The 24,130-nt window shown below is 35.1% G+C and overlaps 1 protein-coding gene across 1 annotated transcript in view; it reads right to left on the minus strand.

Moving 5' to 3' along the window:
- Nucleotides 1-982: 982 nt before the first annotated feature.
- Nucleotides 983-24,130, minus strand: part of NDUFS4 (NADH:ubiquinone oxidoreductase subunit S4) — a 46,963-nt gene continuing 23,815 nt past the window's right edge. Inside the window, exons 3-5 of the mRNA XM_053932483.1 lie at nucleotides 9,004-9,176; nucleotides 5,347-5,420; nucleotides 983-1,191 (exon numbers count right to left, since the gene is read on the minus strand). Coding sequence (XP_053788458.1) covers nucleotides 1,088-1,191; nucleotides 5,347-5,420; nucleotides 9,004-9,176 — 351 coding nt within the window. The 3' untranslated portion in view covers nucleotides 983-1,087. The remainder of the gene's footprint in view (nucleotides 1,192-5,346; nucleotides 5,421-9,003; nucleotides 9,177-24,130) is intronic.

The raw sequence follows: 24,130 nt of genomic DNA on the forward strand, positions 1-24,130 counted from the left end.
CATTACTTAGATCTATGTGGAGAGAGCTGTTTCAACTGTATATTTTGTGACAGCTGGGATAAAACTTTCAGTTGCATAGGAAAAAGGTGTACAACCCCCCCATTGGTAATACATTTTACTGATCATGTGCCAATGCCATAACTTGTTAAGTTAAAGCACATAAAGCAACAGACAATATATACACAAAGATTTCAAAGATTCAAATTTCAAATTTTCATTATGCATTTTTAAAACTAATAATTCAATAATATTAAGACAAATTGAGCTTAGAATATATACTTGCTGTTAAGGCTGAGATGCTATCACCACATCTCCTGTTATGCAACAGGAAACCTCAATTCAGATAAACATGTAACTAGCAATAAAATACCCAGAACTGTAATTATGCAATTAGTATATGCTGATACTGTGTGAGGCACTCAAGTATTCTGATTTCATTTGTGCATGTTTAACTGGCTTAGTTTCACTTTTCAAGAACATCATAGAGAAACAACTACAATCTTAATCTTTCAGACGAAAACTGCTCCATAAGCAAAACAAAACCCAGTGCTTTCTATTCTAGTCACGAATGCTTCTGGAATAATGATGGTATTAATTTCAGCAGAAAAGAAAAATCTGTATAATACAGATTTATACAGAAGAGTCTTGAGTTATTATCCACCCTTTGCTCTTCAACTGCCAACACTGTCTTGTATAGAAAGAAAAAACCCAGCTTTTATTGAAAGACTTTGTCTATGCAAAGCTTACTGAACTTATTAAACATCAGAAGTTTAAACAGGATAGTAGATATAAAATTACCATCAAAGATCAATCATAACCTCTAAAGTTGCAGCTGATTTCAAACATTCCTTTTGATAGATTCCTAGTTCAGCAAGTTTTTAGAAGTATGAACACTTCAAATCGCCTCTATTTATAGGGAAGTTTGTAACAGGTTCAATTGGAGACATGAAAACCATTTTAAATAGACATCACAAGATGCATCTGTAGTTTAAAGGTCAAATTTATTAGGAGATTAAGAGATGTATTATACATGGACTATAAATACAGCACAGCTGACTTTATTCACAGTCACACCCCCAATGCCAACCTATTTTGTAGATACTCTTGTTCTTTTGTTCCAAGAAAAATTTGCACCATAAGACTTGGATTTAGGTTTTGGCATCTTCTTCTCTTCAACATCATAACTCCAGCCTAGAAGTTATGGGGTAATGGCAGGGTGAGACAAGAAACAACAAGAATTATATTCTCAGCATACAATATACAGCAAATCCAACTTAAAGGTTTTAACTTTAATATGTTTTTTCAATGTAGGCACCCACTAATTGTTCCCTTTTAGCTGGCAACGGAGAATAATGAAATGCCATAAATGTGGCTAATGACCATTCTGTGAAGATAGGAAGACCTGACCATACTACAGACCTCCAGGCAAACAACTTGACAGTCATCAATGAAAAGCTCAACAGGGAAGACTGACTGTCCTGTAAGTTCATGGCTCCACAATTCCATAGTACACAGAAGCACTAAGGCTCCCTGTACGTTGGCAGAGGAAATGAAGAAGGTAAGAAAACACATGCCATAAAATAATATACAAAAGATCAATCTCAAAGGCTGGGAGACAATGGAGACCTTGGAAAGCTAATAAAAAAGAAAAGTAGGAGGACCAAAAAACCCAAAGAGCAAAGAAAAAACTTCAACATTAGAAAGGAGTTTAATACTTAACATTTTTTATAAGAACATAAAAAATTAGGAGTAAAAAGAAAAGGGAATGAAGTGATAGAAGACAAGTAAATTACGTGATCGTTAAGCAAGAGAAATGCTTAAAAATGTCAGAAAAGAGGAGGTGGAGACATTAGTGTTTATGTAAATCAAAATGCAAATCGATTGCAGCCTCCAGGTGCCTGGAAAGTTGCCAGGGCAGCACTCAGTACTCCAAAGTTTGGTCTCTTTATCTGCAATATTTCACTCAAGGTTGAGATACTTCTGTTGAAGCCAGAAGTGGTTAAATATGCAGTTTTAAGTGATACTCACAGTACTTTTCTTCCTTACTTTTAAAGGAAGAAACTTGTTTCTTCCTTTAGTTGCAAGCCCTAAAATGCTTAACATATATCTGAATTTTTATACTTAAGGTGCTCACAGTAAACAATCAAGATACAGCTACACATCAAAATATTCTCTAAGATACACAAGTTGTCATGTCACTGCATCAATTCTGCGTATTCACAAACGTCACACAAACATTTTCTTCATGTTTATTAGTCTCAACCAGTGTTAATTTCCAAGTTAACTATTCTCTGTAAGAAACACTCAACAGAGATTTTAAAAACATATTCTTTCCATCTGTGAAAATACTGGCTTTTGCCTCCTGTTCTGATTAAAAAATATAAGCTTGAGTAAACAGCCAGAACTAGATCCAGAGACAGACTTCAGTATTGCAACATTCAGCATTGTAACACCTAACATTGAGACACTTGGCTGCTGGAATGGAATCTACAGCCCCAAGGTATTGCTTCATCTTTTTATACACCAGATGGAGAGGGGCCGAGTGCCTCTAAAAGAGATTTGCAACTGCCAGCACAATGACTTGCACGGCCACAGATAGCCAAAATGCATAAAGTCAGTTACATCTAACTAATGATTGCAAGAGACCACTATACGTGATTAGGTTCCACACTTTGGAATAGACTCCTTCAGACCAGCACTTTGTGGTATTCACGACAGAGAGCAGAGATCACTTTTATAAAAATACCAGAATGCTGGGGGAAGTTACTCTTGCCCAGAGCCGTGCCATACACAAGCCATGTAGACAGAAAGCAGATTTCACCTTCTCTGGAAGAACACCCTCACCACCTGACTAAAGGTTACTGTGGAGTAGAAAAACTCTCCATTCTTGTTACTTAATCTGTATATTTTTAAACAACTGCTTCAGTGATTCAGACAGTACAAAAAAATTAGGTCAACAGTCATAATTTTTCATTTCTTCCAGTTAAAAATGTTACCTCCTTGCCTAGAACTCAGACCATCCTCAGCTGTAATACTTTGGACAGCAATGTCTCCTGTTACTGTATCCAGTGCTGCTACTCTGACATTAGAAAACACATCAGATGGGGCAGGCAGAAAGACATCTCCTTATCTCCTTAAGTTCTTAGGTGAGAAAAAACTCTTAAGTTTACTAACTGTACCAAAATAACCTGCAGTATTTAGAATTTTCAGAAATTCCAGGTTCTTAAGGAATTCTGTGTGGTATGGAAACAAATGGAAAATTTGTGTGGTACACACAGAAGGAACAGAGAGAGGTAGTTATTTGTGTTCCTAGACTTAGGTATGTCTCAATACTGTCTTGGGTATGAAGCTAACTTCCAGTCTAAATGTGTGCCTAAATTTCTAATGTCTTTCAAAAACCAGAACTAAATAACATAAAATTTGTATTTCTAGCTACACATGATATTGAAGCTATCATTACAGAAAATATTATGCACATATCATATACATAAATAAAAAATGAAATTAAAAGTTAGGCAAGCCAGTATCTACAGAAAAGTTTGGTGCATCTCAATTATGGTAAAATTAAGAGTATAAGCTAAGTGAATACTGAACTACTAATATTAATACCAAGTCATAGCCTTAGTTTAGCTGGTTTCATTAACAATGGAGTAATTTCTAATTCCTTGAAGGCATAAACTTTCTACACTGAACAAATGTATTTTACTTGAATCTGCATTTTGAAAAGACAAAATATAACATCTACAAAGATATGACATAAGCAGGTCATTACATTAATTTCTTTCTCCTGTATGCTGAATTATTCAAGAAATAACATGAACAATACAGAAGCATAAATGCCAAACTCTCCCAATTTCATTTGTTCATAAAACAGACAAATAAGATTCTAGCTTTTACTATTAAAAAGTGAAAATAAATTGAACATTAAATTGTTTAGTTTCTTAGATGTACAGGTTAATGGACTTACCAGCTTTGTGGTGCACAATATCAACCATCTAACAACTTTGCATAATTTGGTCTGATCAAGGAACTTTACTATTTACCCCAGACTAAATATAGTTGAAAGCTGCACACCACAGGTAAGACTTCTGAAGAACCTTACACTTCATGTTCATTATTCCTGGCTTTATCTCAATGTAATTAATCATCTTCACATCCATATGGACTAAGCATCAAGCTTAACTTTTTAAGGAAAATAGCATTGACTTAAAAGAGGAAAAAAAGAAAAAGAAAAGAGAGCAGCAAAAAAATCATGCTAACATTTCAGAAAAAAGGACTGCTGAATATTCAAAAGGTTAATATTATGGGTACTGTTTGTGGTACCATCATTCTGTCAGGAAATACAAGCCTAACTAACTAAGTTCACAGATACATTCCCTCTGATATAACATTGGCTTAATAATTATTAAGTAATTATACTGGCTTTTCTACTGTCTTTTTCACAAATAAGAATCAAGCATGTGTGTTTAGACTCTAATGCTGGGGCAGAGTTAGGTATAACATCCTAAATCTACAGGTTCCTTATGGAGAGCAGCAAGGGGATGTGATGATCTCCCCTCTGGTGACCAGTAACAGGACACAAAGAACAGAATGAAACTGCTTCTGGGGAAGTCCAGACTCAGCAATAGGAAAAGCTTATTCACTGAGAGTATGGTCATGGGAACAGGCACCCCAGGGAAGTGTCCAGGACACCAAGTTTCTCAGAGCTCAGCATCTGGGTGATGCTTTCAGTCACACCGTTTGCTTTTAGGTAGTCATGTGAGGAGCAGTGAGTTGGACTTGATGATCCTCTTGGGTTTCTTTTACAATATTGGCTGCAATATAGCCAAAAATGAAGTCCAACATGCTTACTTGGTAGTAATTTAATTTTGTTTTTTTGATTATCAAACATTTACAAGAACTCTTGGCAGTTTTCCTTAGTAGGAACTGAGATGCTCTTGTTAAACCTTCAGGCAAAGATCACACCACCATGCAGCTGGACCACCAAGCCTGGGATACACCTGAAGTATAAACTTTCCTCGAAGACCTGTGCAAGGTCTGATTCAGCTCATATGTAAAACAGAGACAGTTGCAAAAGAATTTTAACATTAATATTACATTCTAATAATAATATTAAAGGCTGAAACAGCTTTCTAGAGAGTGGAAAGTCTAAATTCAATATCTTCAGCACCGCTGGAAATATCCCCCCTTCCCATTTTCCTCCTCCCCATGTAGAACACTAGTCTACCAACTCTGCATAACGGAGGGAAGATACTTTATCCTGTCCTTATTCTGTTGTTAATACTTTGAGATCAAGATTGCCTATGGAAGGATTAACCTCTCATGGCTCATACATACAATACGTACCATTTTTTTCAGCAAAAGCAATGGCATCTTCTTTAGTAGAGAAAGTAAGAACCATGTTGGATAAAGGATCAGCTCTGTAAGTAATCAGATGACAATTTTTAGGCATATTGGAAATAGAAAAAAATTGTATCTGTATCTCAAATGTTAAATCAAATGCTGTATTATACAAGCTCACTGTAGTATGCCAACTCACAAACCATTCAACAGACTTCTAAAAATTATTTTCAGGGTCAACACTTACTTTCTGCAAAGTACTGTTTTACTCTTTCAGAGTGTTAGACCTCCCTCACAACTACTTGCAAAAATTAATTGTATTGTTAGACACACATGTCTAACCACTTGCTGAGGTTATAGTAAGTGCTCTGAGAGACTCTTTAATTTAAATCTGTAAAATCCCTTTCTTTTTGTAAAATCAGGAGGTATAAGGTAATTCTGAACATTTCAAGGAGACCAAGTGTCTGTAGAATAGCTAGGCGAAGAATAATCTCAGACAGAAAAGAACAGAATACTGAAGTGAGTAGAGAAGGAATTAACCAGAAACTGAATAGTACGTTAAAAAAATACTGAGAGTTCTGCTTTGGCTGAGGTCACATGACCCCCACAATTTATTCCTACACAGCAAACAGATCACAGGCCACAACTCAAAATGAAGCTCCAAAATGCAAACTGCTAGCTAACTAATTACATAGTGGTTAGATTTAGATGACCAGCTATTCCTCAACTGCATGAATAAAATACCATAAAAGTTTTTGAAACAAATTAAATTCTCAGTAAAAACATAAAATTGCCTTATTTGTTGATATAAAAACTCAATTTAAGAACAGTGACAAAGGAGGAAAGAAATAAGAGTTCTAACTCTTAAAGAAATTAGATACTGGCTGTAGCAACAGAAAGATAGATAAAACCTCCCTGTGACAACACTGCCTATGAGCCTGGGAGACAACTGGAAAGACAAGACCAAATTGCAACAAACTATTGAAGGAGCTGCCTCTCAACTGTTCTCTCTCTGAAGCTAGAAGGATAAATGAAGAGAAAAGACTGAAGATACACTGAACTCTCTACAATAAAGGGCAAAGCCTGTGACTGGGGAAGGGGGAGGGGAAAAGGGGGAATCTCGCTTCCAGCAAAGACAACAATGTAATTTTATCTGATGTACACATGGAAAAATGGAGTTCAGTATATATCCAATATATTCCCCAATAAAAAAATCAGAAACAAAAAAAAAAAAAAAAAAACCAAAAAAAAACAAAAAAAAAAAAAAACCCCACACAACAAACAAGCAAACAAAAAAAAAACCAGGATAAAGACAGAAATTACACTTTTGCAAGCCACTGTAATATTCTCTCTTAAAGATATTTAAAGATTTCTCTTCTAAGAGCAGGTAAGTGAATTAAGAACTAAGAATTAGTTGATGACATGACCAGTGGAGAATCAAGTGGCCCCAGTGTACTGCAATATTATGACAACTTCTGCTTATCATTATTCTCTTCCATAACTGGGGTTGGAAAAATCTTTTCAACGCTGCTAAAATGGAACAAAGAAGCTTCAGGTCTGAAGTGTGGTGAGGGACCAGTGCCTGTTCTGTACTGCAAATATAGCAAAAGCCTTCCAGGACAGAGGCAGTTGGAAAATGAGAATTGTGCAAAAATTATTAGTTCTGTTTAATGTGGAATCATCTTTCATTCAATCTAAATAGATTTCTGATTTATTTCCATAAATGAACTATCTGCGTGAGAGAACTGGGTTTCAGGATGTCCAAAACAGGATGAAAAAACCAGGATGTCTAGCATGACGTCCTGATAGTGTCAGCAGTGCCAGTGTTGCAGAATTTCCTATGCCTACCCCAACTGTTCTATCAATCACTGAAAATTAGGATTCCAAGTTTTGTTCTCCTATGAGACCTCATACAATCAAAACTTCGCACTTCCCCATATTTCTTCGTTTACAGCTTTATATTATAAGGTGTACCCAAGAAATGTATTTAAGCATTCTCGTAATGAAACCTCCCAATTAAAAAAAAAACATGCCATGGGCCCATTTTACTTAGATCCATAACTGGAAAATTTTCACTGAAAAAAAGCCCAAATAGTCAAGAACAACAAGTGCAAAAAAACCTCTAGCCCCAAATAAGACTGAAATATATGAAAGAAATGACAGAAATATAGGAAAGACCTACTTTCCAATATACTCAAGTATACTTAGTTCAGAGAAAAAAGGTCTTAAATATGTAGGCCCTAGACAGCTCTTACCCACTAATCCCATTACATTATTCAAAAGTAAATGGAAAACTGGCTAAGAAATGTTCTTTGCAGAAATTCAATCTCAAGAGAAGAAACTCTTCTTAGGTATTTTTATTATTTTATTCTTAGGTATATTTTATTGGTGTTGAATGGTAACACCAGAGTGTACACTAGAAGTTTTTACAAGAACGTCTTGAAAATGAATGGATACAAACTAATTTACAAAACCTTTAAGCTACTAGCATTGACTCTCAATAGAACACTTTTTTTAATCCTACCTGGAGCATGCTAACCCATGAGAAATTCCTTTCCCTACCCCAAAATAAAAACATATGTAAAGCTTTCTCAAATTTTTATGAGAAATCAATGCAACAGGAAGACTTAATTTCAAAGTTACTTTAAATAAATTTCATAGTTACTTTGTACTAAATTTCTGGATACATTTATGTTATATATATAAAAAAATAATTTCTGTGACTGGATTTAGAATGTTAATACATCTCAAAAATTGCATCCTGAAATTATTTCATGTTTAAGATTTTACTGGTTTTTTCATAAAATTTTGTATTCTCTGATGATAAATGCTAATATGATTGTAGCTAGATATTTTCAGTACACATTGTATTCTTTCTGAAGTTTGAAAAATAATCTCTAGTGGTTGATTTTGGTTTATGTCTAATAATTAGTTATTCTGAATATGTTTCAAAGGAGACAGCACCAAATCAAAATTACAATATTGTCAGAGGAATTACTGGTGTAATTCTCAGAGTCTACAGGAATTCTACCCACACTGTGAAATGTAGGTACTGAATTCATATGAGGAAAAAAAAAAAGAATTAAAAATCAGATGCATACAAGTTGTAATTACATCTACAAATTACAGTATATTAAGCTAAGACTAGTACCTTTCTGGATTTTTAGTGTATTTAAAAGATTTTAATGCTTATATTGACAATACTTTAACAAATGGAATAATATTTTAAATAGCTGGGCTTCTTGTGGTTTTTTTTATTAGTCATGACTCCTCATTTTAGATCCTCAGGATAAAAAAAAATCTGGAAGTATTGTTTTTGTTTAAAAGATGCAACTGAGAGCTGAGAATGATTTACTACTTTATGTAACTAATGACCTTCTGGTCCTGATTCTGCCACACAGTAACATCACCACAGTGTAATCATTGAAATGTGTGGTTGTTAACATCTTTTCGAACTTTTCCAGATGATGTCGTCAGCTTTAAAAATCTGCTTTTAAACTTAACAGATTATAAATCATACAATAAACAAACCCAACCACTTACTGTAAGTACTGTTATACTACAATCAGATTTACAGGTAGAAATATTTAATATTTCAAATTTAATTACTAGTGAGAGTCAAAATATAGAAGAAAAGTATTTTCAAATTCAGTAAGTACTCACGTAGATGCCCAGCCCATTAAAGGGTTCTCCCAGCGCTCCCTGTTATCAAATTCCATCTTCCATTTCTTTGTATTGTTAGCTCCTGACTGCATTGCATTACGTGCTGGAACAAAAATGTGAACTTTTCTGGTTTTGATGTGCTCATCTGGAACACCAGTTAAAGTAGTAATATCCTAAAAAAAACCATAATGTGACTTGTTAAAAAAGGGTTCGTAAGAGACTTGTAAAATAATACTGCTTATGTTTTACACATAAGTTCATGCTTTATTTTTAAAGTTACAAAAGCTGAAAAATATTAGAAAAATACATTATGATTTCAGCTGAACACAAATGAAGGTGATACATGTTAGGGCTGCTATTATTCTGCTTACCCTGGCTTAGTTAGGTTTTGCTTGGATCAGTTACCTAAACTTGCTCATCTCCCATCTACAAAACTAGAGCCAGAGGAGGGACAGGATATTTCCCCCCATGCTTCTCTGTCCACAGTCAGGACTGCTTCAACTTGCACCAGCTAAAGCAAATGTGGAAAAGTGCAAACACTTTCTTCCTTCAGGAAAATATTAGAGTGCTGACTGAAACATTGACAAATTCCAAAATATGAACAGGACTATTCACCAAAATACTTGCTAGCCAAGTATGTGCTGCAGTGCAAGTGCTTTCCCTTGGGCTTAACTCAGTATATTGTTAAGAGACACCAACACCTATGGTGACTAAAGAAGCTATCCTTCGCATGAAGGAGGAGGCAGAAGGTAGCAACTTTTCCACAATATGCTACTGATTGTTTGAGACTGCAGAGAAGGTGCCAGAATTTAGCTCTTATCCCTCTAGCCATTCAACTTCATGATGTTTCAAGTTATGACTCAGCATTTGACAGTCAGTTATTCTGTTGAAGTTCAAGATCAAGAGAGGGACATTTGACACTGGTAACATTCTTCACTATGTTTGTGAAGGACAAAATTATTTAGGAGAGTCCAACCTTCAAAGAAATCAAATGTATTATATACATTATACAATGTTTGTAACATTGTATATAATCAATAGAAGGATGCCCTCCTCTACTAGGGAGGGATAAGCCTTCAAAATAAACCTTAACAAAGATAAGTCCTTCAAACCAACCTAAAAATATTAACTGACTTTAATAAAGCATAAGATAGGGAAAAACCTCACAAGAATTGCTGTGAAAAATTACTCTCAGCAACATCTGATATAATTAAAGTGAACGTTTTTGCTAAAAACTAAACAGTAATTATGCAAAATTAACCTGTCAGTTCACCCTAGTAAAGACTGAAATCAAACATCAAATCAATCTCTAAGGAGGTTAAACTACTCCTGTTCCTTACATACTTAAAAGGCCAGTGGGAGCTCCTCAGTCTCCCTTCTCCCCTCCTCTCCCCTCCCCTCCCCTCCCTCCAGGAACAAGTAGTAAACTGGTCAAACTCAGAAAACTGCAGCAAAATTTTGGGCATATTGAACTCATCTTGACAGTATGGCCACAACTTGAACGAAATGAGAATTTTAAAAAGAACACTCTCATTTTACATAAATGTACCTACTAACTTTATGGGATTTTCCTTTGTGGCAAACTTGAAACCTCCTGATGCAGTCACCAGACCATACTTTGAAAAGCAGCAGTTCTCATTTCCAATCTTATTTTACAAAATTTGGGAGATCAGTTCCTTAGAACTATATAAGGGAGGAAGTTTAAAGCATTTGACTTGCATTTACAATTAGGACAGCAGGGGCAACAAACAAACATCCACACTAGCTTTCCAACTTCTGACATTTTTACCCAAACTACCACAAAAAACTGTTGAACTATTTTAACAATTCCATTATAAATGCTATCATTAGGACCAAGTCATGCTTATTTTTAATATAAGTCTAGCAGTGATATGAAAGAGAAGCAGTACCAGCTACTAGAATATTGTAACACCTATGTAAAAATACCTTCTGAAGACTGGCACTTCTCATTACTGAAGCTTAAACTGCAGTTTAGGAAGGAATTTGCTTAAATTTTTTCTGATTTGAATTGGCAAAGTGCTTTGTTTAACAAAAAGGAGTTTTCACCTGCATTAAAGTCTGGCAGGGATTCAGTGTTTCAGCTTGCTTATGTATACGAATAGGCTGAAATATTAACCTTTATTTCTGTATTTAACAAACATGAGAAAATGTAGTAATAGTCACAAAAAATTCTTTTTCTGCTCTTTAACAATATGGTATGTGCAAAAATGTTGAGTTAGTTATCATCAAATGCTTTCAGATGTGTAAACTTTAAAATAGCTCAGAATTATTTTTTTACTATTATTACTCTCAGCAACTTGTAAATCCATTATGAATTCTATGCTTCAGATTTAGAAGCTTTTTAATTCTTCCAGAATAATCTGGAACTACTAAAATAAAGATACTACATTATATAACATTATGGACATATTCTATTTTCTCTTTTGAAGACTTAACACAAGAAAATCATAAAAATGTTACACAGCACATACAAAACACAAACTAAAAAGAGGGTTAAAATCAGTGAATGCTGTATCTGTGAGATTACCATAGTAAAGAAATGCCTAGGTTTGTTTATCTGGATGAAAGTAAAACGAAAACCCCAGACAAACCCTTCAAGCCATGTTTTTCGGGCACTCAGTTGGCTCTAAATCAAGGTTATTTCACTAATAATATAGGATTAATCCCATAAAAATATCTTCAAACTGAAAATTAAAACCTGCCTGCTTTCCAAAATTGAAATATCTACATGGTGTTGCTAGCTCTCCATACGAACATTCATTATAGCTAGAGTTTCCATGCCTTCTAGCAATCATTTATTGATATCTTCCCCATTTTAAAAGCTGGCAATTGGACAGACAGTTGTTAGGACAATGAGTTTCTGGTTGCTGAAGCTCAAGTTGTCCTGACATAAAATCACTGATTTTTGCTTGCTGTAGACATGTAAGGTACTGTAGCATAGCTGAGCTGTTGCCAAAGATATGGAATAAAAAGGCTTGGCATCTATCACATACTTGACACCTAAAGAGCACAGAAGCTCTAAGATTCCTATTCCCTGTAGGCGCACTCTTAGTCTAGACAAACTGATTTCTCACAGTTTTAAAATGCATTACAACACTCTATTGTGATCATTTCATCCACACAGCTCCAGCTACTGACAGAAGAACCTGTCCTTTAAGCGACATTTCAATGGGCTAAAGCTCCCGCTCCAAGATGCCATTAAAACAATATAATACTTGAAAAGAGCTATGCTGCATTGGGTTGAACTCTTTGCTGGGTCTTCAGTGCTTTGTTCTGAGTTTAAGTTCTCATTGAAACTACCTGTAAACCAACTTTCCAAAAACAAAGATATTTTTGACAGCTGGTTTCACATTAGTATCTTTTTTAGTGTTCCTCAATTCTGCTGTGTTAGCAATTTAAGATACTAGTGAGGTGTTCAGCATTCAAAAGCTTAAAGACACTACATGACAATATAAAATACTTGAGAATTGAATTATATAGGTTTACTAAAAATTAATAACGCTGTTTCACATTTTTAAAACAGGCTGCCACCTAAAAGGTGCATTCTGACATTCTGTTTTTCTTAATATGGATGTTATTTGAATAGTAAACTCTGATTTGTTTTGTTTTTTTTTTTTTTTTTTTTTTTTGTTTGTTTTTTGTTTTTTGTTTTTTTTTTGTTTTTTTTTTTTTTTTTTTTTGTAACTCAAGAAAATTTTAATACTAATTTGGAGGCATTTTGTCTCTTCTTGGAATAAGCTCAAAGGGACAAATCCCCCTTTGTTTAAAACAGTGGAAATCACATAAAATTTCTTAAAAACATCAGTGTTTCTCTTTATTAGAACTTACATTACTTAAGAATGTTTGTCATGGTGGAAAGCCTGCTAAAGCTGTTCTGGAAAGGGTAGTAACAAACAAAATGTGCTCTACAGCACTAAGAAAAACTGATTCACAGAGGCAGTGTCAATGAAAGCACTATTCAGCACAAAGATGACTTTTTAAGGAAACGAGAATTTCCTTCTTTTAAGTACTCCACTAATAGCAGAAATTCCAATGGGGACAAGAAATGGAACTCTCTAATTAAAGGAGAGAGACAAAATGATTGAAAGTAGCTCTGAAAACAAATGGTTTTGAATAGATGGGTCAGGTGTACATAAAGGTGTTATGTTTCTTCTATGGCATTTCCTTCACCATGAAGACAGAAACTGTACATAACTACTATTAACTACCTACAGTTTAGCACTCCCTCCTATTTTTTTTCTTTTTTTTTTTTTTAATAAAGGAAACAGGGAACAAGCAATGGGAAATTGATGTCAAAACAGAGAAAAACCTCCCAGCAAGCTTCCAGCAACCACCCAGGATTTAGAGTCTTGCTAGCCGCTCTCTTTTCAATACCAGAATTTCACACATTTCAATGACCATTATGACTTCAAAGAATCAAATTTTCATCATTGTCCGTCATCTGCCGGTTGATTTGTATAAAGCAGTTCTTCTGCATGCATTCCAGACAAAGGGCTCCTTACTTTCGTGGCTATATATCAAGTTTAAAAGTTCTATTTGTGACAGTTGTGTCTGTGGTAAATTAGGGTAACACTGAAGGAGTGCAGCTGCTCCGCAGGAACCTCCTTTTTGGCATCATTTCACTTAAATAAAAACTGAATAATTAGCTTCTGCCTTTATTAAACCACAAAAATGCCACTGGCCTTAGCAATTACTTCCGGTTGCCCCACCTACTTAACCTCAATAGTTTTACACTTGTTAGAATGGAAAGTAGAAGTTTTCTGTACTTTATAAGAGTTTACAACAGCTTGCTCTCTTCCTCCAACATGTTTTACCAGACTAACTACGTAAAGTTTTGCTATAAATCCATGTTGCAATTCACTTTATTTAGAAGTTGTTATATCAAAGCACAGAACATCTTGCACAATACCCACAAAGTAGCTGCTGTGAAAAAAGTTTTTTATTTAATGTGCTCAGCTGCTTAACTGTAAGTCAGGATCAGAACATTTATGTTTTTACATTTCAATATAATATTTTTGAGTGAAATGCAAGAGAACAGAATCTGCTATGTAAACTGCAAATGGAAAAATGGAGCAGAATGAACTAAACATGGTCAGACAACATTTATCTAACAGCAACAAACAAAACAAGGGGAAAAAGCCTACTTGCTCTTAGGAAACTTTGTATCACACAGGATACAGTTTTCTTTCAGACTCCACAATTATTTTGCATTATCACAGTAAATGATGAACAACATGGTATTACTCATAACATATTCTCCCATGTAGCCATCCTGCAGCATGATTAATAAAGAAGCTGAAAAAAGCACCCTAGGAACTGTATTTTTAAAAAGAAAATGAAACACTGTAAACAGGAAACAGAATTTGATAATAACAAAGATTTCATGAAAGCTTTCATTTAAAGAAAATCTCTTTTTACAAACAGTTTTGTAAAAAACTAAAGAGAAACTCAAAATGCAGAAAAGTAGGTCTAACAGAAGCAGAAACTGTCACATTACTGGAATCAAGCTAAGTCCACTATAATACTTTTTAGATTGCTGACTGCCATTATGCAAAGGAAGTGTCAGCATCCAAAACAAGCACTGTAGCTTCAGCATTTCTATTCATCAGTTTGTATTTCACACCTGCGGCAATACTATAGCAACCATGATGTCTGAGTATTCACTGCAGTTGCACAAACTCCTTGAGAACTTCCCTGTTGTCCTGCTCCAATGGCTCACTACACTTTCCCAATATTTTACATACTTAATATTATTCTAGACTTGCTTGCATGAGATACTACAAATAAAATGGCATAACACATTCCACACATCATTAAACTATAAAACTCTTTGAATCTGTGATTTGAGAAAAACACTACGAAAGAGCAAACAGAATAAAGACTGGAACATGACTTCACAAAAATAAGTAGAAAACATCCTTCTCACCCGCCCTTCTTTCATGTCTTTAAAACACTTCACTTGAAGTTTGCAATGCATCCCCAAATTTTCTAATCACATCTCCTCCAAAAGTCACAGAAAATTGGTATTTATAAAAGTGATTACTGGCAAGTTATGAGAAAAGCTGCTGAGTTGTCTTTTGTTAGTTTAAACTACAACACTGAAAAGAAAAACAAAAATCTACAATTTGCACTTCTCAGTACCCTGACAAGACTCAAAACAGAGAGGCATTTTTCTTGACACACTTGCAAAAAATACCAACCATTTAGTCTGCATTCTGATAGACAAATAAACAACATTTTACAAACTTAAAAATGAAACACTTGGAACACCTAAGTCCCACTTTCAGCATAGACAGGTTATTTCTTGTTCAGTGTAATTTTTCTGCCAAGAAACAACTGCAAGACACAAAAATGTATTTTTTATTAATACTGCATTTTTTTCCTGTAACAGTATGTCTCAGCTGTGTAGATGTAAAAAGATGTTAAAAAGAAAGGAAATCAAATAGCTGGGTTTACACTTTAGTTTCCCCATGTATCTATATTAAGAAAATCATTATTAAATAGAGGTAAAGTGGGGGCAGTCAGGGGCAGAGTATATTTCATAAAAATAGATTGATATTGCTACTAGTACTCATAAGAGAATTCAGTGTAGATGCAATGTTCTTCAAACTGACAAAATGACAAACAGCATGATTATCTTGAACAAGATGGAAAAACGTCAGAATTACAGAAGATCTTGCAAATTGCTTTTTATTCTAACCCAACAATATTTAGAGAAAGTATACTATCTAGAATTCATCCAAACCATATGTAAGCAAATCTTTTGCCTGCACACACAGACAAGTGGCTAGATCTTTTTGTGAGGCGTTTTAAAAATACAGTTTTCTACAGTGCATGGATTTCAAGCACTCTACTAGAAATTCAAAATGCTCAGATTAAAAAACATGCAAGAAAATCAATTAGTGAAGAGTAAAACTACAGCCACATTTTTAGATTTTTAGATGATGGACTTTCAAATCAGAGGCAGTCTTTATTTACCTGCATTTAGGAAATGAAACTGGGTAACCAACAATTGAAATAATCTGATTTATCTTAGAATAATTTACATTATGGTAACACTTCCCTGCTGTACTACAATAAGCAACTGCTCTTACAGATACTATCACTCAGTGGAAAACAAGAGAACAGGCAGGAAAAGCTTTGAAAGAAAGCAGACAGAAGTACTAGAAGATAGACACTACCTAGGATAAAGAATTTTGTACCTATTCCCCCAGTTAGTTCAATTTTGTACGTACTGTTAAATAAATAGCATATTGCAGTTTACTTGTAGTTCAGTGATGGCATGTTTTTGAAACAATTTATTCAGTTTGAAGTATTTATAATACCATCTTAGCATAAGCCACAGTAAAGCAGATTGTCTTGAGAAGTTAAACACAGTATTTCAATAGTACCTTGGTGAATTATTCGTTACTGATGATTTATAGTCTATAAAATGCAATTTTGATCATGGACACCAAGAGCCTTAACCAGCAGTTCAGGATCAGGTCTTCATATCTGAGGTGAAAGCCAAAATTCAGGCTACTCTTGTGCACTGGAAATAATTTCTGTATTTTTTGTGTGTTTCTGATGCCATTTTAATAAAGTACTTACTTTTAACTTTCACTAAAAGTTAAGTGTATTTACAAAATAAACCATAGACATATGACTTAAATGAATTTTTTAAGGTTACTGTTCTTCAGGAATAAGAAAATTAAAAATTATGATCTACTTTATGCCCATCTGAAAACCTTACAAAGCTTTCTCTGAAGTACCAATAAAGAAAATTTCCAAATAAGGCCTTAGCAGAGTTCCCAAATTCAGGTACTACTTGCTGCATAATCTTCAGCTTTCAGAAAGGCTTTCAATTGATGTTAAATATGTGGCTCTTTCTCAATGCTCTCTTATCCACTGAAGCTGCAAAAGACCCAAGGGAGCAAAACATTCAGCCTGCAGGAAACTAGGAAACTACTTACACACAGGTAGTGGAATTCCTACTGTGAGGCAGGAACACCTTGTTTAATTCCTAATCTAACCTGGACAGCAAATAGTCTAAGGTCTCAGTTGCTGAGTACCCATCTGGATGTACAGCAACATCTTAGGAACTGATAACTCTGGCAAGATTTTTTAAGATGACATCATAAGAAAGATTGCAACTACAGTGTATGAAACATTAACTGTGAATTCAGTTTTAACTAACCAACAATGTCCTAGGGCTGGAAGCTAGAGTGAAGTATACTAAAATTTAAATCTCATTATTGTGCATTTGCTAGTGTTCTTTTCCTTTCACCTCACAACTACCAATTAATTAATTCCCTATTGAATGGTAGCTATGGAGCAGCATTTAACTTTAAGGCTTAAAAATAAGCAAACTATTTAGGCTTCTGTTTATTAAGATAAAGGTACTCATCAAAGGTGAGAGTAAAAAAAAGGCAAAAAGTAGTTTTTAAAGTTTAGCTTGACAGTTCTATCACACTACTTTATCATCTCCTACTAAGAAGAGTATCAAGAAATGCAGCCAATGCCTGCCTTAATTGTGATGCACGTTCTCTATTCTTCACGTCTCCTTTATAGAGAAAATGATTTCTGTAATAGATCTTTGCCCATACACTTACAAGTGGTGTGAGACATAAGAGAGAAAAACAGAAGTAAATCCCCAATCAAGAAATGCAAATTGAGAGCAAAATCCCTGTTAGTGCACGCTTTTTAGAAGAAGAAAAGTTGCACTTCAGAAACTACAAGGAAATCAGTCCTGTTAAAAGCTGCCCCTTACCCTAATGCAGGATGTAATGCTTCTGTGTAATATGCATGCACTTTAGAAGTTGAAAGGAAGTGTTAAATAGTGTACATAATTTCCATACACAGCAGGTAGTGAAGCAAGAAAAGAACTGACACAGTTACCCTCGTTAAAGAGATGCACAATAGAGAACTGTTATGCAGTGTTAGCATATTGAAGGTCTATGCATCAGGGATGTTGCGGCTATTAACAGCTTAAATGTTCACTGCATTTTGTTAATTAGTGCATATAGCTTTTAAACCTTAACTGTGTTTTAGAAGGTTCTTTTCTAACAGTAGCACACTCTTTACTTCCTTGTGGGGACAGAAAGAATTGATGGGGCTTCAACTGTTTCAATGTTATCAATAAAATACACCTTAATACCATTGGACAAAATAGGTTTCTTTACATTTATCTATATAGCTAGTTAAAAATGATGGTTTCAAAAATCCCTCTCTAAAAAAGCCGAACATATTAGTATTACTTCACAACTGGTTTTAGCTAGTTACCTCTAGAAGTCCATTCCTGTAATTAGTGCTTTGGCCTTTATATGCTTGGCCTTTACTTACAGGACAGAAATCAGGGTCTTACACTTTCTAATAAAATAGAGAGAAATCCATCATCAAATAAAATCAACTTCATACACTAATGTTTCCTTTCACTTTTGTATTGCTGTGGGGGAAAAAAACCTAAGGCGAATACAATGTACAATTGTGTTTATTTAGTGGTGATAAAAGTAAGAATTTGTATTGGAAGCAGACATTAGAGAGAAGATATTCAACTTCTGACTCAACAGATGCAGAATGAGTTGACACAAGAATGCTTTCAAATAGAGTCAAAAACAAAACAACAAAAATATGGTCCTAAGAAAAAATACAAACCAGAAGAATAAAATATTAGTGCAAGCTACAATACTTATCTTAAACCAGCTTCTGCCTGGTTAATATGATACTTGGTAAGAACTTCAAATACATGATTTATACAGATGAGGTTTGCCTACATAGGAAAACAGTTACTTATTTTCATATGTGAATTTATGTGCACATCCAGAAAATGAACTGGTAAGTAAAATCAACTACTTCTGCACAAATTTTAATCTGAATTACTATCAATCATAATTTTTCAGAAATATCTGGAACACAATTAAAACATTTTTTAAAAATACTTACTGTCTTTGGTATTTCTTACCAGCATTTTGTAGAAATTCCTTATAGCTCCTTCTTATCACCTGTTAACCAAGTTTTCAGGGTAACAAGTAATAGGATAAAAGTTATTTTCCCGTCAGCAAGAACTTTCTTTTGTTTTAAACTTAGAGTGAGTAGAACTGAGTATGCCAAAAAAGATATATAAGAGACAAAGCAATTTCCCTACAGTGCATGTTTCACAGCACAAGAACTAAATGACATACTAAAACTCTGGTCCTGAACATCAGATGCTCTCTCCATAGTCCATGTCTCCACTTAATACAGGTTTACTTTGCCAGTTTGAGAAAAGAGACATGAAAGTACTTAAGCATACCTCACAAACATGCCATCAAGAATTTGAAAAACATCTGATTCCATCACTGATGATATGAGTAGAGTCAGAAAGTGCTGAAGAAGCCCCAGGTTCTCTTGCACCATGACCAAGATGTTCAAAGAGTCCCATGAAATTACCAGACTTTCCAGACAAGGAAAGCTTTTCCATTCTGACTTGATAAAATGATTCAGCTAGAGCTTCATGACTAGAAGCAGCTTTCATGTCTGTACAAGGAATTTAAGATTTGTGGTTTTCTAGCCTTTCTTAGGCTAGGACTTGCGGTTTAAGTGTATAACTTAGTACTACAGAAATGCAGAAAGACACACCTGAATGCACAGAAAAACTAGTGGTGTACAGGACATTTATTCACTATTCCTGACAACACAAAAAGAATTCATGCCATCAACAGTAATATTTCATAACATGGGATACTAACTTGGGTGTTTTAGAAAAGGTTCATGTAATGGAACTGTTTTATGAGAACATGGACATACCCTCCTTTAAAAACAATTGAACAAAACAGCTCCAAAAAATGAAGTTACTTCTTACTCCTGTTGATTACTTGGTTGTATCAATGACTTACTTTTATTCTTTCTAGCAGATCAGAAACATGGTTTGCATATTTAGACTTCCAAAACCAAGTAGGTGTTTAGATGTTGAATAACCCTTCAGAATCCAAGCTAAACAGAACACAATGATGTCCCTTTAATTTGTTCTGCGCAGCCATCACAGCAAACTCTTCAAAAGCATTATTCTTTCATAGAAAATTAAATACTATGCAATGAAAAGAAAAAAATAAAAAACAACCTACATACTTTTCAAAAAAACATACTTTGACCAAGTGTTCCAGATTGAAGCCTTGAAATTTTTGCACAGTAATGCTGTATGAAGGAAGCCCAGACAAAATAAGACACTCAGAAGGGTTGTGTAACCTCAATCACAAACACTCCTCCTTCCAACAGCCAGCAGAGAGAGCATTACTATGTACCAAAAGAAAAGACTCTCAGACCAAAGGAATACAAATCCTTTACCCCAGCCTAAATAAACCTACATAGGGATGAGACTGAAATTGCCCTCATGGATACAACGATCCTATCACTTTATACAGGGTTCTGAACTACCTGCAAAATGTAGTTTTTTAAACTGAATACCAGAAGTATCTTCAACTGAATTTTAGTAATATGGCAATATTTAGAAGACAGATAAAGGTGATGGCAATTTCTACTTGGACTGTCAGAGTTATAGAAAGCTTCTTTATCACAGGGAGTATCACTTGCTGCCTACAGATATTCTTACAGAAAGCACTTTATCACGCAACTGGGTTTACTAAACCATTGCAAGCTCCATCGGACTACAGCTGCTTACAAAAACAAGTTGTAGCAAGTAATACAGACTGAATTGAGCTAGGATATTCCAACTGAGAAGGGATTTAATTGCCAAACAGCAAAATATAGTAAATATGCAGTACTGAAAGTATGTACGTCATTAGACAAACTGGTAACTACACCTGAACTTGTACTGTAATTAAGCCCAAATGCAACTACCAACCATAACTATAAAGAAGAGTATGTTTAATTATTTCAATTAGAAACAAACAAAAAAATAATGTTTAGAAACAAATATATACTCTGGCAGACCTGAATTGTGTACATGAAGTAAGAAAGGTAATCACCATCTCCAGAGTCATTAAACCCTTCAAATATTACATTTCACTTAATCTGCTTCTTTAAGTTAAACAAGGTTTTTTCCTCCCCAAAGTAGTATTTCTTAGTCTTCATTGGGTGAGGGGAGAGCAGGAAATGGGGAAGTGTGGGCAAGGTATAACAGAGAAATAGAAAAAAACCTTTTTAATCTATTATGTTTTGCAGCAATAATTCAGTTTCACACCTAAACTATCAGTGACTATCAGTAAGGGCCTTTAAACATTTAACTCTATGCAAGCCCACTCTTAGATTAGGTCGTTTTATTAAAGTAGATGTGCATTTTTACTTCCTAATGGTCTTCTCTTTTGAATATTTTACTTTTATTGAAATAATTGAAATTTTAAATATTTCTAGAATGTAGTTTTATACCTTAATCAGCCTCTAGCATCTTTCAAACATCAGAGCCATTAAACACAGAACTGTAGATGACCGAAGGCAAACAAAGCACTTTTTAAAGTCTTGAATCTCAAGTACAGCACAGTTCAAATAAGATGATCACCTGCTTACTTGACACAGACATGATTGAAGAAAGTACTTCTCCAAATCACAGGCTTCATATGCAAAGCCCCACTGTGCAAAACTAGAAACTGCTTCTCAAAACATATTTGTAAAGTAGAGGATGGAAAAAAAAATCTTTATTAGCCTAGTCTTATGTAACAGTTTTATATTTTTAAATTTATTTTCCACTATTCTAAAGCAAAATGCAAGCTGCTGATCTAATTTATAGAAAAAAATAAACAGAAGGAAGACCAGCCACAAGAGGAAAATTTGAGGCTAATGGGAGGGAATGAGTAAGTCTAAACCCCCAAAGAAATTACCATCCTGGTCCTGTGTATGCTTTGAATATGGTATGTCCTTATCAGAGCTATACAGATAAAGTACAGAAAAACTTTTAAGTTAGATTCATCATCTGCAGAACAACACTATACTGAATTGAATCCTTTATGGTAGCCACTTAAATAAATACTGCAGCTAGAGTGGATTAAATGAAAGATTATTGCAAATTCTTTTATCCCATTAAGGTAATTTAGGAACAGCTTCAACTCACCCTTAAGGTATTAATCCACAATGGGTTAACAGCATTTTGAAAACCAAAACATAGAACATCCACTACATTCTTACTGTTTAACACAGTGGTAATGCTTGGAGAATTCTTGGCTGAAATAGTAGTTTCAATAAAAGAAAATCTAGTAAGCCTGTCCTTAATAAATGCATACTTTGCCAAGTGTTTCTCTTCACTGAGTTGCAAAAACAGGTCCTACACACAGTCTTCAATGCAATGTCACACTGTCTCACACATAATTCTATGACACATTACAGCTTTGGTTTTCAGATTAGTGTATATTATATACTCTCAATTCTTGGGAAAGCAACGATTACACTTTAAAACACATGTTAAAGTGTGATTTGCTATGTCCTTTGTTTCATAGCACAGTAGACTATCAGACTGAATATTGAAGAAGTTTCATCATTCCAGGCTATTTTTCACTTGTTTGTATATTTTACTTGAGCTGCAGTATTATCACTGTTTATTATAGTAAAGTCTAGGGATCTTTAATCAAACAAAGATTATACAGTTTCACTAATTTTTAATCCTAGCCAAAATTGGGATTTGGATGGTGAACAAACTATGACTCAATCCCGAAAACACCGTGTGATGTTTGCTAATAACACAGTCTTCTAGAAAAAATGGACTGGAGTGTTTTCACAACTTTTTTGTGGAAAAGGTTCATATTCTGAGAATCCTATTAATACACTGTTACTCCTGGATTATCTAGTAGTAAAGATTTTAAACACTAAATGATACCTCTACACAGCCAAAAGGAAGCTGCTAAGATTCTTGACACAGATATCCCAATAGTTATTAAAATCACAGAAATCACTGCAAAGGCCCATAAGATAATTGAATCCAATTGTTAACTCAGCCTATCACTAAACTGTGTTCTGAAGTGCCACATCTACACATCTTTTATACATCTCCAAGAATGGTGATTCAACCACATCTCAAGGCAGCTTGTTCCAATGCTTTACACCCTTTCCTGTGAAGAAATTTTTCCTAATATCCAACCCATTTCCTCTTCTCCTATCAACTCCTGCTTAAGAGAGGAGATCAATCCTACCTATGTCCTCTTTTCAAGTAACTGTAGGGAACAGTGATGTGTGCTCTGAGCTTCCTTTTCTCCAAGCTAAAAACCCTCAGCTCCCTCAGTAAATATCATCATTTCCCCAGCTCCACTGCCCTTCTCTAGAGTCACTCCTCAATGTCCTTCTTGGAGTCTTTCTGGAAGGGCCCAGAACTGGACACAGCACTGGAGGTGTGGCCTCACCAGTGCCCAATACAGGAGGACAATCGCTGCCCTGGCCCTGCTGGCCACACTATTGCTGATCTAGGCCAGGCTGCCATTGGCCTTCTTGGCCACCTGGGCACACCCTGGCTCATGTTCAGCAGCTGTCACCAGCTTGTGGCACTGCTTGGCATTGTCATGACCCAAGAGCTGGACTTAGGTCCTGCTGAACTTCACACCATTAGCCTCAGCCCACCAATCAGCCTGTCCAGATGCCTCTACAGAGCTGTCCTACCTTCCAGCAGATGAACATTCCTATTCAAGTTGGTGGTGTCTACAAACTAACTGAGGGTGCACTCAGTCCCCTTGACCAGATCATCAATACAGATATGAAACAGGACTCTGATATTGAGCCCTGGGGAACACCATTTATGATCAGTACCAACTGGATTTAACTTCATCCACCACCACTTTCTGGACTTGGCCTTTCAGTATTTAACTCTTGACCATCCAGGCTTCCCCTGAGTGAAAAGTACACCCATCTAGGCCATGAGCAGATATTTTTTTTCAGGAGGAAGATGTGGGAAAGGATTTACTAAAATTCATGTAGATGACATTATGGCCTTCCCTTCATCCACAGTGACTTATATCACTGGCCTAGGCTGCTGAGCAGTATTGCTGCAGCATTTTGAGTGACCTTTCAAAAGTATGCTCACCCTCAAATAAAGGGTCAGATTTTCTGTGCCCAGTTTTGTTTAGAGAAGTTATCTTCAGTGAGTTACACAGATTGTCTACAGTCTGATGGAAAATAGTCCTTTACTGAGGTTCAGTACTAAGACTTTTGAACC

The sequence above is a fragment of the Vidua chalybeata genome, chromosome Z (genome assembly GCF_026979565.1).
Source record: "Vidua chalybeata isolate OUT-0048 chromosome Z, bVidCha1 merged haplotype, whole genome shotgun sequence".
Taxonomy (NCBI): Eukaryota; Metazoa; Chordata; class Aves; order Passeriformes; family Viduidae; genus Vidua; species Vidua chalybeata.